This window comes from Penicillium expansum, assembly GCF_000769745.1.
Source record: "Penicillium expansum strain MD-8 chromosome Unknown contig312, whole genome shotgun sequence".
NCBI lineage: Eukaryota > Fungi > Ascomycota > Eurotiomycetes > Eurotiales > Aspergillaceae > Penicillium > Penicillium expansum.
In genome coordinates this window covers 36935-52223 of record NW_015971265.1, presented here as the reverse complement: position 1 = coordinate 52223, position 15289 = coordinate 36935, and the positions used below count along the sequence as shown (strand labels likewise).

General features: G+C 48.7%; 7 protein-coding genes across 7 annotated transcripts; 3 read left to right on the top strand and 4 right to left on the bottom strand.

Annotated features, from left to right (window-relative positions):
- Positions 1-278: 278 nt before the first annotated feature.
- Positions 279-1757, bottom strand: PEX2_091220 (C2HC5-type zinc finger protein; the record flags this gene model as incomplete). The annotated part of the gene is made up of 1 exon (XM_016746392.1): positions 279-1757. The coding sequence occupies one exon, from the start codon at positions 1755-1757 to the stop codon at positions 279-281; it is 1479 nt and encodes a 492-aa protein (XP_016600108.1).
- Positions 1758-2937: 1180 nt separating this feature from the next.
- On the bottom strand, positions 2938-3895 carry PEX2_091210 (SAGA complex, Sgf11 subunit; the record flags this gene model as incomplete). Its single annotated transcript, XM_016746391.1, has 2 exons — positions 2938-3765; positions 3830-3895. 2 exons carry the CDS (start codon positions 3893-3895, stop codon positions 2938-2940), a joined length of 894 nt encoding a protein of 297 aa, XP_016600107.1.
- A 589-nt stretch (positions 3896-4484) lies between these two features.
- PEX2_091200 (GNAT family N-acetyltransferase) lies at positions 4485-5540 on the top strand (the record flags this gene model as incomplete). The annotated part of the gene is made up of 1 exon (XM_016746390.1): positions 4485-5540. One exon carries the CDS (start codon positions 4485-4487, stop codon positions 5538-5540), a length of 1056 nt encoding a protein of 351 aa, XP_016600106.1.
- A 257-nt stretch (positions 5541-5797) lies between these two features.
- On the bottom strand, positions 5798-8020 carry PEX2_091190 (putative metalloreductase transmembrane component; the record flags this gene model as incomplete). The annotated part of the gene is made up of 1 exon (XM_016746389.1): positions 5798-8020. The coding sequence occupies one exon, from the start codon at positions 8018-8020 to the stop codon at positions 5798-5800; it is 2223 nt and encodes a 740-aa protein (XP_016600105.1).
- Positions 8021-9358: 1338 nt separating this feature from the next.
- On the top strand, positions 9359-10525 carry PEX2_091180 (3' exoribonuclease family protein; the record flags this gene model as incomplete). Its single annotated transcript, XM_016746388.1, has 1 exon — positions 9359-10525. The coding sequence occupies one exon, from the start codon at positions 9359-9361 to the stop codon at positions 10523-10525; it is 1167 nt and encodes a 388-aa protein (XP_016600104.1).
- Positions 10526-10705: 180 nt separating this feature from the next.
- PEX2_091170 (aspartic endopeptidase) lies at positions 10706-12574 on the bottom strand (the record flags this gene model as incomplete). The annotated part of the gene is made up of 1 exon (XM_016746387.1): positions 10706-12574. The coding sequence occupies one exon, from the start codon at positions 12572-12574 to the stop codon at positions 10706-10708; it is 1869 nt and encodes a 622-aa protein (XP_016600103.1).
- Positions 12575-13964: 1390 nt separating this feature from the next.
- On the top strand, positions 13965-14559 carry cyp1 (putative peptidyl prolyl cis-trans isomerase (CypC); the record flags this gene model as incomplete). Its single annotated transcript, XM_016746386.1, has 3 exons — positions 13965-13997; positions 14048-14089; positions 14146-14559. 3 exons carry the CDS (start codon positions 13965-13967, stop codon positions 14557-14559), a joined length of 489 nt encoding a protein of 162 aa, XP_016600102.1.
- Positions 14560-15289: the final 730 nt, after the last annotated feature.

Here is a 15289-nt window from a genome sequence, read left to right as displayed (position 1 = left end):
CTATTAGCCGATTTACATGGGTAATCAGACATCCGTTCCGAGGATTCCGCCTTTTTCAAGACCGAGGAATGCGCCAGACACAGCCAGGGATACAGAGTAAACACGCTCTTTTGTCACGTGAGCCTGTCCTGCAAAACGGATATTGGCGATGAAGCCGGTAGTAACCCCTATAAAGTGTCTTCCGAGGTGGTCGATGCAGGATTATGAAGATGGCCGGAAATAGTGTTTTTTGAGGCCCAGGCTTTGGACCTTGCGGTTAAATCCATGTAAGTTTATATTTAAGTGGCGTGCCCATGTATTCCTCCATCCAAAATCCACTGCTCATTGTCGTCGTTGTCATCTTGCACACGTCGCCAAGTCTGTTTTCGTTCAGTTTGCTCCGCTCCTTCAACCTGTTTCGTCTCGGGGGCGCGCCAGACAGGTCGCATAAGACCACCAGCTGCGAGAAGGGGGTTGCGACTGAAAGCATGTTGTCCTCGCGGGCTGTCCTCCGCACCTCCTTCATCAACAGGTTCAGGCTCACTGGGCTCTGGGGTTGATTCTGCCGGTGCGGAATGATAAACTCGTCGGACCTTGCCACCTTTAATATCAAGACTCATCACAGTCTTCTTCCTCTCCCACTCAGGACGAGCTTTCTCGTCTATCTCGCGCTGAATGCGCTGCTGCTTCTTGAGCGCCAGTGCTCGTTGTGTGGGTGTCATCCACAAGGTTGAGGCGACATTGGGAGTTTCGAAATCTGCCGTTTCATCGACGACCTTGGTTCGGCGGGCATTTTGCGCTTGGAACTGGAGCAGCTTGTCCCTGTGTGCTTTCGCGGCATCCAGTTTGCTGGAAGGCTCGGACCCGGGAGTAGGCCTAGGACCCCCGTCATGATGAACACCTTCATTGTGTACGCGCATCTTCTCTTGTCCACGCTCCGCCCGTAACTCCCGAATCATACCTTGCACTTCTTCGGCGGAGAGGAGCGGTGTGCTGCAGAATGAGCACGGCTGTAGACCCTCGAGTGAGCAGATGATTTTCCCGCAGTTGAGGCAATTGGGTGCCGGATCAAATACCGGGTGTAGCGACCCGTAGCAAGTACAACTGCGTCTCTCTCCCAGGCTGGGATTCGTCGATACCTCCAGGGCAGCGATAGCTGCAGTGAGGTCGGAGATGTCGTTGGTTGTGAGAGCTGTGTTTCCCTTGGAAGACGATCCTGCCCCTCCACCTTGACGTGTTGACTTGCTTACTTTTGATCGCACATTTGGTAACATGTCCGAGATTGTAGGGCCACTCGCAGATGGTGGTGGCTTCGGGGATGATGCGGGTAAGGGGGAGGGAATGCGCGATGAGGCTGAGGACCCATGCGGTGATGGTGCAAGAGTGGGAGCAGCTGGTTTTCGAGAAGACATATAGTCTTCTTCATCTGCTTTCTTGTAACCACCTCCTACATCGCCGTAGTTGTCGGGTCGACGTGGTGGGCCGGCAGTGTGCAGTGGAGCCTTCTTTTTGCCCTTCTTGGTTCCTCCACTTGATCTCGATGCATCTCTGCTTGGTGGGGGAGGGTTCTGAGGTGGTCGCTGGGGTTCTCGGCGTGAATTAAATGAGGAGATGAATTCTAGGGCGGCCGGGGAGTCGCCGAGGAGGTTTTTGAGGTGATCGGCACATGCCTCCCTCGAGAGGCTTACGGCATAGTCGATAACCTGAGAAAGAGAGTCTGGGTCCAGCGGGAGAAGCTGGGAGAGACGAGGAGCTGCCCATGCGCGAATATCAGCCATTTTAGAAAATATTTAGGCGTGGTTGGTGAGAGATGAAATGCTGGATCCCCGCACTTATTAAGCATCCACAGTTGTCCCGGCCCCAGGGCCTGGTGGCTAACCACATAGGCACAGAGTCGCCAAACAAAGCCTCAATCAATTTCAACCTACATCTTGGATCAATAGACAGATATCCAATGTCAGGAATAGGTTTTAAGTTAGATGAAAACAAGAGATTTGCCGACTTTTTGTCAAGGAAGGACAAGGATCTAAGTAACACACAGACAGTCTCTCGCATCACCACCAATCGCTTGCCTGGGCATTATAGGCACTGTGTAGCCTTGCCTCATCTTGGGAATTGCTATCTGGGGGTGGGTGAACAGATTGAAAAGTGAGTGGGCTAGGATTTCTTATATCTATATGTTAGAGGCTAATAACATTGGTTCTAGTATAGGCTATAGGCTGTACCTCTCCGCCTAAGGTCAAAACCAATATACACATTAGAGACAACATATGAACTACTTCTGAACACTATCTGTCGTTAGAAATCAAAATTTACCTAGGTAACGTTGGGAAGAGACAAACAGGTATTTGAAGGAGGAGTGCCAAACCTACATTTAGTACGAGCATGGCCAGATGAGCTAACCTAGGATGATTTCCAAGGTTCTAAGGTTAAAAGAGGGTGCTGGTAGTGATAGAAAACATAAGAATGCCGGAGATCACTCAAAAAAAAGAAGCAAAAAGTACATAGGAGAAATGGTCATCAGTATAATCACTTCTTAAAGTCGTAGGCAGGCGAGTCCATTATCACGAACGAGACTAATAGTGCCCAGGTGGTTTTGGAGCGAGATCGGTTTGCAGCATACATGTTAAGCTGTATACCTGGAGACTTTTTGGTTGTCCAATGAGTTCAAAGTAATAAGAAATGAAGAAAATATTGACATTAGCACCAACCAGTTGCATATTTCTTGCAGTGCCTCTGTCAGTTGTATTTCATGTTATCAAGTAATGTACATCCTACAAAGCCCATCCCCCTCGTCATCATTCATCTATGCAGATTTATTCGAAGGAAAGGTCAAACCATGACCAGACCAAACCAGACCCAGAGACGCCATGGGACATAACCAGCCCATCAAAACAAAGCTCAAACGCCGCAGACACCATGATAGGAAAAAAAGGGTATGGGAAAACAAATGGAAGCTTAGTCGGCGTTCTCACTCTTGATGTCGTCGTCGTTGTCCTCAACCGTGAATGATTGCTTAAGTTTACTGGGACCAGGCTTTGTGGTGGAGCCCTTCTTGGGTCCATTCAGCTTCTTCTTCTTGGTGGGGCTGGGACTTTCTTCGTCGTCGTCTGCGTAAGGGCGCTTGGGTGCTGATGAGCTGGGACTATTGCCATTGCTAGCTCCGCTATCTGTGGGAGTTTTGTTGCGGCCGCCGCCACGACCACCGTAGACGCAGCGTTCAAGGTGTTGGGCGAGGCGAGTCATGACAAAGTAGCGCGGACAGATAGGGCACTTGGTGGTTGGAATTTCAGGAATGGTGCTGTCTCGATCACCCTTCTTTTTCTTGGGGTTCGGCATGACTGCAAAGAGCTTGCCGTGGACATCATGGCCGGCTAGGTCGATCATGGGCACATTTGTACAGTACTCAGCATCGGGATCGGGGGGGATGCAAGAATTAGCCCCGGTGGTCGGGTACATGAGTTTGGGGAGGCGGCAATCTGGGCACACATGCTCCTTCACGGTTTTCATCGGATTCCCCTTGAGGAAGACCTTTCCGCGGTTGAAAACGGCTGCATCCGTCTCCATGCGCATACCCGCAAGCTTCTTGGTGTCGAGAATTATTTCTCTCTTTGTATCCGTTGAGGTCTTGCTGGGTGCCTCCTCCGGCATGATTGCATCTTCCTCCGCCTTCTGTCGGGCGAGAACCACCGCGGACCGCATGCGCGCCACCTTCTCTTCACGGTGAACTTTGGCCACAAGGTCGTGGATGATGTTCTGGAATGTTTCGTTTAGAATGTCGGTAGCCTAGATAAGAAGTCATTAGAGCCTGTATTGCATAACCCATGTAGTTCGCTCAGGGCCATCATACCACTTTGGCGATCGTTCCGGCAGGATAGGTCGGCCTGCGACCACCGCTGCTGTTGGAATCGGCCATTTTCGGATTGCGGCCGGAGATGGATGCGCCGAATATTTGTCGTCCGGTCCTGATTGACCGACGGCTGTGTCTGCCCGCGACACAGGTAGTGAGTGCTCCGAACCGTTAGGTCCGAGGTTTAGTTCTCCATGTACTGGAAATCTATGCAGGGTTGACGCAATGGGTGCACGGATGTAGGAGAGAAGAAGATAAAGGAAGTCCAAAACATAGAAGCCAAAATAAATGGAAGAAAGAAGACAATAGGGAGGGCTGAATTGTATAGCCTAGTGTAAGGCTTATTGTCAGTGAGCTTCAATAATGGGGGGGGGGCGAGGTAGGATTAATAGCCAGCAACAATAGGGGAAGACAATGCGATCAATGAAGGTGTTCTATCGACGCATACAATAGAAAGCAGGCATCGAGAGCAAATAGGGCACTGACCTATTGAGGTTTGTATTTGCATGCGAATCAAATATCACTCGGGGAGATGAAGAGACGGATGAGGCTGGAGCAAGTTGTTCACTGGGCTTATCTTATCGTATCTCCGCATTCGCTGCCCAGGTGCCTCTCTGCTTGTTCTTTCACAAACGACCATTAAAGTTACTGCAAAATGGCATACCAGCTGTTTGCAAAGAATCAGACAAGGCCAGCGACTTCTTCCTCTTCTCTGTCTCCTCCGCCGACCAACCGCCACCCTGTGCGGCCTCCAATCCACCCCCCTCCAGTCCAGCCGCCTCAATCAGCTGTCGCAAACACGTCTGGCCCAAAACGCTCAAAAGAAGAGATATTCACTCCTTATCCTCATGATATTTCAGCTGGCGTGGCGACCCCACACCCCCATATAACAATTGAGAAAGTCAACACGGCGCATATCCCTTCCTTGACGCGGATCACGGGCTTACTCCTTCCTATCCGCTACCCAAACTCGTTCTATACAGCTATCATAACTGATCCGGTGATCGCTTCTCTTTCGCGGGTTGCTATTTACCATGACCACCCTATTGCTACAGCCCCAGTATCCGGCGCATCTACCGGGACGGACAAAGTGATCGGGGGCATTCGGTGTCGGCTAGAGAGGATCCGACAGGCAGAAGACTCAAACAAAGAGATTGAAATGCAAGGGGACAAATGCCCAAAAAATCTCTACATTCAGACCCTACATCTTCTCTCGCCGTACCGGGGTAGTGGTGTGGCAGCATCACTGTTGAATTCGCTTCTCTTTGCGTCGTCGCCGGACCGCAAGGGCAAAGACTCATACCAGGTGTCCGAGCTCGTCAGGCACTATAACATCTGCTCTGTTACAGCACATGTTCATGAGGCAAATGAAGAGGGGTTGGAATGGTATATTGCGCGTGGATTTAGGGTTGACGGTGATGTAGCCGAATACTATCGGCGATTGAAACCGTCCGGCGCGAAGATCGTACGACTAGATTTGAACTGGAATGAGGAGGATGAAACACTTGCTCCAACAGAAATCAATTCTCAGACTCCAGCTTCTCCCGGTGAAGCAGAAGACGAGGACTGGGAGAAGGTGGAGGCGGAGGATGGCGAAGAAGGTGACCATGGAGTACAGCATTTGAACGAGTCGCAAGTCCTTGAAAAGCAGGATACGCCTTCGCGTAAGCGCAAGGCTGAAGACGACAATCACAAAGCTCAGGTCGAATAAGATGTGCGTTGCATGTGTGGCTTTCTGATATACTTTGGATACCCTTTGCATTTGTTTATGCATCTGATTTAGAATAGTGCGTGTGCTGAGTTCCCCTGCATGCATGATGATATTTTGCTTGAATACGAGAAATGATCTCTCGCGATATACACCCCTACGTGCGGAAGTTGAGCATTAGAAGAACTGGCATAATATTCATATATTCATATAACTGCAACGCCATGGGTATCGAATCAATAGAAAATAGTAACGCTACATTAGATGTTATAGTTCTCGGCATGCAAAAAGACCTCATCTCTTGACGAGTCCATAATCACCTGCATCTGCAGTTTGGCTACCGACTTGGCGACTTCAACTCGCATACTCGGTGGACCGCAGACAAAAACACACGCACGGCGACCAAAGGTTTTGGAAAACTCATTGACCATCTGAGTAATGTTCGGGCGGAAGTAATCAGTCCGCCAGTTATCGCGTCCACGTGGCTGATAATAAGCAAACCGCGATGTAGGTGCTGGCGTTGGCCTTTGTGGCACGAGTTGAGGCCCGCCAAATCCGAAGTCGAAGTTTGGATTGCCATAACTAGTTGATGTAGAGGGACCATGAGAGTTCATGGTAGACTGGGAGTATTGGCGAGTATTGGGCGCATGAGTAGCCATGTACGCGTTGGGAAGAGCAGCGACGCCGTCTTCATTCTCACGGCGCAATTCCTTTTCTATATCAGGGTTTCCGGCAGCTTCATCGCGTATATAAGCCGAGTTCCGCTTATCAATGCCCTGAAGCATGCCATAGATCTTCTCCTGCACTATATCCCGTCCAACTTGGTCGTCTTGCTTCACTCCAGTGAGGAAAAAATGACAGCTCACAATGTTTGAGGGTGCGTAGTCACGGCAGATTCGTAGTTCTTCTTGGAACCATTCCATTGTCTCGGGGCTCTTGAGTGCCCAGATGACTTTGACTGACTTGGTGATTGCCTTGCCATCTCGAATCTTTTTGATGAGATCCAGCAGTTGACTTGCAATGGCGGTAATACCACTTCCTCCAGCAAAGAAAATAACGTCATCGAAGGCAGCCATTTCTCGCTGCATACCACCATAAGGTCCCTCTACAAATGCGCTGTATATTTTGTAGGGGCCATGTTCCAAGGCTTTCTGGAATGCCTCGCGTGTGAAACCATGGAATGGCCGGAAAACCAGTGTCATGTCACGATACTTTTCACCATACGTAGATGGGAAGTCATCGCTGCAAAGAGAGGCAATCGTGAAAGGGTGGCTCTGGATCACGGAAATCCTCGGCAGTCGCAGGTAGACATACTGACCGGGTCTCCAACGCATCTTTGTGGGAATGGTGATTTTGATGGCATTTTGCGGAAGAAGGGTTATGGCCGACTCTTCTCCGATCAAAAATGACGAACGCAAAGGGTGTGTCCAGTTCAAGTAGAACAGCCGGACTATATATGAGATGACCCAAATGGCGAGGGTTGTGAAAAGATAGGCCCATGATGACAGGTAGTTTCTCGTGTGCCAGAAAAGCATCGCCACAAAGATGTACGAGACTGGGATATGGACAAAGACAAAAAGCTCATACATCCAATTTCGAAAGATTGGAAGAGAATGAATACACAACACAAGCAGAGGAACTAGTGCCGCAATTCCAGTCCCATACACATAGGCGTGCGGTGGAATGCCTATGCTATAGTTGACCAAAGCGCCATCTTCCCAGATTGGAGTGATGTAAAACGGGACCATGTGAACCAAACTGAGGAAGAGGCAGATATAGGCTGACCAGCGGTGCAGCCCATTCAGTCGCTCGGGACCAAGGCCAGTCATCATGGTGATAAAGTTTGCCTTGGTGCTTAGTGCAACGATCCAGGGGATCATAGCTACTGCAAGCATGCCCGCCCTAATAGCCAGCGGCGGTGAACCTAGCGCAATTGACCGGTAGTATAAGGGCTGTGGCACGAAACAGTATAATGCGACGAAAATAAATGCAACCAGGACAATTGCCGTAACTGCCAAAGATGGGAAAACAAGCTCTATCTTCCCGACTCTCAGGACGGGAACTGGTCGGTAGAAGATCCATCGCATAAAGGCAATTGCTTTGTTCAAGGGAACTATCCTAGCAAGAATTGATTCGCGTCTCTTAGGTGGAGAGACTGCGGTTGGTGATGGAAAGAAATGGGCGTTGGAAGCATCAGTGCCTGCACTTGGGAGCTCGTACTCGTCTGGTACTGAGTCGTCACGAAATATTTCTCGCCGGCTTTCTTTATAGAGGGCGATCCGCATCTTGTCGCCCCATTTATGCCAGCATCGGACGAAGGTCGTGATTACCAGCAGCACGATGGCAAAATAGACAAACCCTACTCCATATTTTGCTGACTTTGACCATGGATCTCGCTGCATCTCAGCGGCCTCGGCTGCAGTTGTTGAAGCTGTGATGGCGACATTGATGCGCTTGGCGATGGAAACAATGGTGCTCAACATTTTGCAGTGCGTTGGTCGGCAACACTAGTGGTATTTCTCTGTGATTTCTTCTAGTCAGATCCGTTGCACGACACAGTCTTGCACGGAGTAGCCTACCTTTAGGTATCACCTGTGCACAAGAGGCTTCCTCTCTTGTACTATAGTCGGATTGAGCTCATATCTCTACTAGAGCTATCAATATTGATGTCATCAAAGTCAAAAAGGGGAACAGGAATTTTCGAGGGAAGTTCCGTCTAAATGTATAGAAAAATGGAAGCGGGGAGGCACACAGGCTTGCAGTCTCGGCAATGTGATAGCATACACCATAAGCCCAACAGCGGAAGATTGTGGCTGGTCAGACATTGAGCCAATTGGATACCGTGATTGCAGACCGATTTATGGATGCACAGGCGTCTCACCATAGTGATAGTGGTCTGGGTGCATGCGGAGGGATATTCCAGTGATGCGTGACGGTTTAGCGCTCTGAAGCCCAATCACAGTCGGCGATATTAGCTGCAGAGTGACTGGGGGTGACCGAGCCGCATTAGCGTGGTGGGGAAGATGCAGAACACTCAGGTTATCATTCTCTCATTAATATTAGTATTTATGTCAAAAATACCCATCCAATTATAATTGAACTATAATGTAGTTCATAATCTCCGGTTGGTCGTACCGGTGGCCGAAGTGATGGGAGTCGTCGCACAGGAACTATGTATAAATAGCCTTGAGTATTTAGGTTAGTGTCTGTGACTGCATGGAAGGGCTATAGCGCGAAGAAGGTCGAAGAAGCTGTCTATAACGTATGCGGAGTATATATGGGGTCTACTACCCCAAGCGAATATTAGCAACATGTAGTAAACTGTATTTCCCTTGGCGATGACCTCTACAGTAAGATACCTAGGAAGTACCATTCTTACCTAGGCAATAAAAAAAAATTCAACATTTCAACCTTTTCAAGAAAGTCATTTCGACTTTAGATGCTGAGGTCCGTCGTCGGTTCCTGCATAACGGCAATGATCTCATGTGTATACAGCAGACAACTTTCGTGTCATATCCAGCCTTGGAATCTTAGACAGGTTGTTGTACAGTACTTTTTACTTCCACATGACCTTGAAAGAGTACTTAGAAAACTTAGTGGTTTCCCAAGGGCTAGATAGTGTTGTGTACGGAGTACACAGGTACACAAAGGCCCCGTGAAAGTCTTGGCAGATAATTTCCAGTCTCTGCCTGGGGCATCAGTGAGAGCTTTGACCGCCTTCGATAGGAAATTATTCTGCCATCTCATGCTTGTCGGCTTTTTCTGCATTTTGATCAATTCCATATTAGTCTTTGACAAAAGTAGAGGCATTTTCTTTAGTCATGGCCTCCTCTACTACCACCAGTAACCCGATACCTCCGTCATTATCCCTTCCACCGTCTCAGTTCGCCCGCCTCCAACCTCACGCCTACCTTCTCGCCCATCTCTCTCCTCCACCAGCGAGCAACCAGCCCTCAATTCGCGCGAACGGTCGTGCCGCCTCACAATTCCGTGTCACATCTGCCAATGCCGGCTCTCTAACCCACACAAATGGCAGTGCAGTTGTACGAATCGGAGACACAGCCGCTGTCTGCGGCGTTCGCGCAGAGATCCTACACACCAAGGACATTGCTTCCTGGAGCGTGTTGCAGGCCTCATCGGAGGAGCAAAGCTTCGACAAGTCAAACGATGTGGGAGCCTCAGAGTCCCAAGATGAGGAAGATCGAGGCCATATCCAAGATCTGAACCTACTTGTTCCCAACCTTTCCCTCAGCACTGGCTGCGCGCCAGGCTTTACACCCGGTGCACCACCTTCTGCGCTGGCTCAGTCACTCTCCCACCAAATTCTTTCCCTCCTGCACACCACCAGTCTCGTTCGAGCAGACGATTTACGCATCTGGTATCAGCCACCGAATCTGGACTCGGAAGAATTCCGCAATGCGGGCGAGGGGATGGACGTGGATACAGAACAGAGTGGGGGCCCTGAGCGGGAGATTAAGGCATTCTGGGTGCTTTACATTGATGTTATGATCATTTCTATGGCTGGAAACCCATTCGACGCGGCATGGGCCTCTGTCTTGGCTGCGCTACGGGACACGAAGCTTCCCAAGGCCTGGTGGGATGCCGATAACGAGACGATCCTTTGCTCGGACGATGTTTCCGATGCGCGAAAGTTGTCTCTCCGCGGTTTGCCTGTTGCTAGCTCGTTCTGCTCTTTCGAGGGCGATGCCGCTGCTGGTTGGAGGGCGGTTGTCATTCCCGATGCTGATGAGCAGAAGCAGAAGAAGGGTGCGCAGCAAAGGTGGATCCTTGCGGATCCAGATGGATACGAGGAGGGGTTGAGTCAAGAGCGGGCTTCTGTTGTCGTCGATAAAGAGAACGGGAAGACGGTTATTGTGAAGATGGAGAAGCATGGTGGTTGGGCTGTGGACAGTGATGATCTGCGCCAGCTTGTTGATATTTCTGCTCAGAGATGGGATGAAATGAAGCGGATACTGGATCAATGCTGATCGAATTGATATGCAATACAAATGAATGATACCACTACAATTATTTCTTGCCATCTTGCTTTTGAATGGAGCTATGCATCGGAGTAGATCGAAACAGTGGTTCTCTGTCATGTTGACAATCCACAAAATAATCGATTTCAGCTAATATATTCGTTTTGCCAGACTCAACTGACCACATCGTTAATTTTCTGATTTCTTATTCATCATGCTGCGTCGCCTTCTCTTCAATGGTGGTTCGTTGTCCCCGTTGACATCCCTGGAAACAGACACCTCTCCATCCTCTTCCTCTGTTGAAGTTGTAGACAAAGTAGTCTGGGTTTCACGTTTGGACTTGTGAGGAATTGATACGGAAAAGAAGATCAGGTCCAAACTGTCAAGGTCCTTTTTAGGCTTCTTCGTTATGGCATCATGCCCGCCTTCTTCGGATGATTTCTTTTTGGATTTTGAGTCATCGATTTTCTCTTGTTTGAGATTTTTGTCCTGTGTTGTGTTCTCGTCTTTTGATGCACGGAGGTAATCACCGGAGAAGATGCGCATAAAGAGGCTCTTCTGATTTTGAGAAGACTTGTCCTCGGCTTCATCTTCCTTCTCTTCCTCTTCAATTTCCACCTCCTCGGCATCAGAAAAGTCCCACATTGTGTCAATTTCACCTCGAATGAGGGCAGTACCCCAAAGTGATATCAAAACACCCGGTACCAGATAGAGAAGAGCTGGTTGGGCATGATTCGAATATTGCATGGCAAGGAGGGTAGTGACCATCCCAACAATATAACCGAATATACTAGCTTTGAAGTAAATCTTTGGGAAATGCCGGGCATCGTGGTAGGGAGGCTGAAGTTCCGGTTGGAGTGGCTTGACTGATGGTGCCCAGAACCGCTCTCCCCAAGCGCCGGTTGCAGACTGATACTCAGGCTTGATAGTTGCCTGGTCTGGCCCTTTAGGACGTGCCATTTGGGCGCCTTTCTGCTGGTAATATAGGAATAGATCGAAGCGAAGTGCCAGCCCAATCATCATTCCCGGAATGACGATGTCACCCAGCCCAAGCATGGCCAATGGCACGGAGCCAGGAGCATCGCGAGAGGTGGGCGGGCGAGGAAACAGGAGCTTGATCGGCACATCCAATTTGGTTGCAACAGTGACCATCAATGGTGTGAAGAAGACAAAGTAGATATCATAGAAAAATAAGGATCCCATAATGAGGGTTCCTGTCCAGAACGTGGAGGGAGACATGAATTGCAGGGTGCCATAGCAGAAGCAGAAACCAAGGAAATTGGTCAACCACCATGGGTTTGCCACGAATGCAAAGTATCCTACAGCAGACAATGCAGATATTCCGCTGATGATATCAAGGAGACCAACGAGGCATTCGAAGTCAAATAGGCCACGTATATGAGCTCGCACCTTGAGACGCTGGTAAGAGACATTTCGGAACTTCCAAAGCAGCCCTCGTACCATACCTGGGAGTGGTACTCGGCCCAAAATTCCAGGAAGAGGTGAATGCCGGATGGATTGTGACTTGGCTGGATGGTCCTCAGATGTCATGAAAAGGCGTTCGGAGTGTTTCGCTTTCCATAATTGTCCACCTTGACGATAATATCTAGGGAAAACAAATGAACGAATCATCAACGATACATCCTTCAGGAATGCAAAAGCAAAGAAGAGTCCCATTTGAGAGAAGTAGAAACTAAGGATCTTGTTCAAGATGGCTGGATCTTCCAGCCATTTGATCACCAAGTATAAACCACCCAGTGTGAGTCCTGCAGTCAATGGAAACATCAGGGCGTCTGATGGCTCAAGGCCTTCCATCTTCTGCAAAGGGCCATGTCCCTCTTCATCATCCGTGTCATATTCATCTTTATCCTTGTCGGTGTTTTTCTTCGGAGGTTTAGCGGCGGAGGAAGGTCTTGTTAAAGATGCATGTGCACCAATCCAGATTGGAAAAAGAGCGGAAACAATTAGGTGTCCGTAAGTTGGAAGAAGTGGCCTCAGACGGTCAAAGTGGTAGAGGGCTTGGCCAAGAAGCTCTGCAACAGGGCTGACGTCGGCCATGATGGACAGAAAATTGTAGACTGTAAGCACGGGGCAAATTACAGTGAATCGAAGCCAATAAACAAAAAAGAATGAATCAGACCATGCTAGTCATAAAGGGTTGTTAGTGTGGGAGGTAGGTAACCTGTTGACCTTCCAACGCGGCGAGCTTCCTGGTGCACGGAGGGGCTTAGTGACCACAGCATAATTTAATTCACCGCTTTCAACTTGCATCTACGTAACCTTGGTTTCTTCACATTATTCATTCATCCCGTTCTTGTTTTTTATTTCCAAGATGCCTACAGTGAGAGGCTGCCCTATTTATATGGTTTATGTGATACTTGAAGGGTCTGATATGAATGGCTGTTAGTACTACAGCCAGAAAACTTGGAGTGCCGGGAATCTTCGCAGTGAACTCGGTAAGAAGGCAGTTGACAAATGAGGGAAAAGCGTGGATGCTTTTCCAATTTGATAAGTGACTTGTACTCGACTATCTTGCTTTTTTTTTGTTAGCCGTCCATTGAGCTGGCTGTGTGTCTTCATCCCTAGATCTCCGAAGTGTATGTGAAGTAGTGGGTTGAGGAAATTGCATAATCATGATAATAGCCATGAGGATTTGAGGAAGAACACGAGGATAATTGGATCTACAAACTAGGCCCAGCTCACTTTATTGTTTCCTGCCGATCATCTTTTGTTTCTTAGGGTTGGTGCGTCTAGTCATTTAGTGAAACCCTACTATACATGTGCAATATTATCATAAGCTTCTGTGGGATACCAAAGGATGGTAGCCCTCAAGGCGAGACCCAGAATCTTGGATCTGGCTGCAAATTGCACAGCATTTGAGGCTACATATAGAAGGCCTAGTTCGCTTTACCAGGTACCTCGAAGTTTCTTTCTTTCCTCTCTCTCCCCCTCATCAAGTAACGAATTAGCTCTCCACTGTGATACTATGGCACCAACCACAGCCACACACGACCTCCTCACAGAGCTTGTCTGGATGATTGCAGAAAATTTGGACGGGGTCGGGCGCATGCAGGGCAAGCAGAAGAAAGGAAAGGGACAGACATGTAGTAAGTTCTAAGACCAAAATTATGTACATATAAAGAGACTTATAGCCGGCTTGCTTCCACAATGCTGTAATAATATAGCTCTTTATATTCTGTGTCTCTCTGTTCTTTATTATTACCTATATGCATTTTCCCTTTCTGGGACTAAGACAATTGTTGTAGTGTTGATCATGATCTAACATCGTATAGATAGGGCGGTACTGGCTTTCTGCCAGACAAATTGGGGATTGAGACTCGCATGGTCGCTGCACTCCTCCGTAACGTTGGTTGATCCCGCTTCTTGCAACTCTCAGCTCTATTTTTTTCGGCTCTTTTATCTGCGATTCTACACTCACATCTTCATCATGACAACTGAGGTGGCTTTTGACACGTCTATGGTAAATAGTGCTCGGTTGTTCTCTCAAGATCACTTACTAACCTACCGCAGGGCTCCTTCTCTGTGGAGCTCTACAATACCCATGCGCCCAAGGTATGAGCCCCTTTGCAGAGCTTCCAGGGAATATTCGCTAATTTATTGCTATTTAGACTTGCAAGAACTTTGCGACCCTTGCCGAGCGCGGCTACTACAACAATGTCATCTTCCATCGCATCATTCCTGACTTCATGGTCCAAACTGGCGATCCCACTGGCACCGGTCGAGGAGGCAGCTCCATCTACGGCGAGAAATTTGAAGACGAGATTCGCGGGGAGCTGAAACACACTGGCGCTGGAATTCTGAGCATGGCCAACAGTGGACCGAATACCAATGGTAGTCAGTTCTTCATCACCCTTGCGCCAACACCCTGGCTGGACGGGAACCACACGATTTTCGGTCGAGTGAAGAGTGGCATGAGAGTGATCCAGCGTATGGGACTGGTCAAGACCGGTGCGGAGGACAAGCCGGTAGACGAGTTGAAGATTATTCGGGCTCGGGTGGTCGAAGCAGGCACACAAGAGTGAGAGTCACGCGATGCAGCTTATTCCATCGGATTACGGTGGAGGGTCATGCACAACAAGTATCTCCTCCCCGAAAAAACAGGTGTTGTCCAATTTGGAGAGTTTAGATTCCATCTGCGATGCGGGTTGCAGGTACAACACAACCTTCGGCGCGCCCGGCCCAAGTCATGCCACGGCAGCATTCATTGTCTGTTGTTGTCCCAAGGTGCTCTATGCAAGCCTCTTGGACTCTACAAACTACAATATCAGAGTGGCAGAGCAAGGTACCACTCTAATAATGAGATTATGGATGTATCACTACAAAACGAACCGCTTCCATCAAATGTCTCCATCAAGAGCAGCAGATACAGAGTGACAAGAAATCTTATCTACCACTCCCAAACGAAGTCCAGTGAAGGACCGCGTCAATGAAGACCAGGCTACCATAGTATAGTAACCCGTTCTGTGCAGAACACCGGGAGTGGTATGGAGAGAGAAAAGCGTTCTGCCGAAATTTCACTTCTCATATAGTGGTGTAGCCTAACCGCTTTGGGAATTGCTGAGTAATTTATAGCCTTAGGCAGAATTTTCTGCCTGAGGCATCCAGGCTCTATCTACTTTGTCCAATTGTCTCTGCATCGTGACCATCATCTTCTAGCGTAAGTGACTAGTACCTAGAAAATAGAGCAGCAGAAGAAGAAAAAATAAAGTTACACCCACACCCGTATGGGCGGTTTAATTACACCAATAGAAG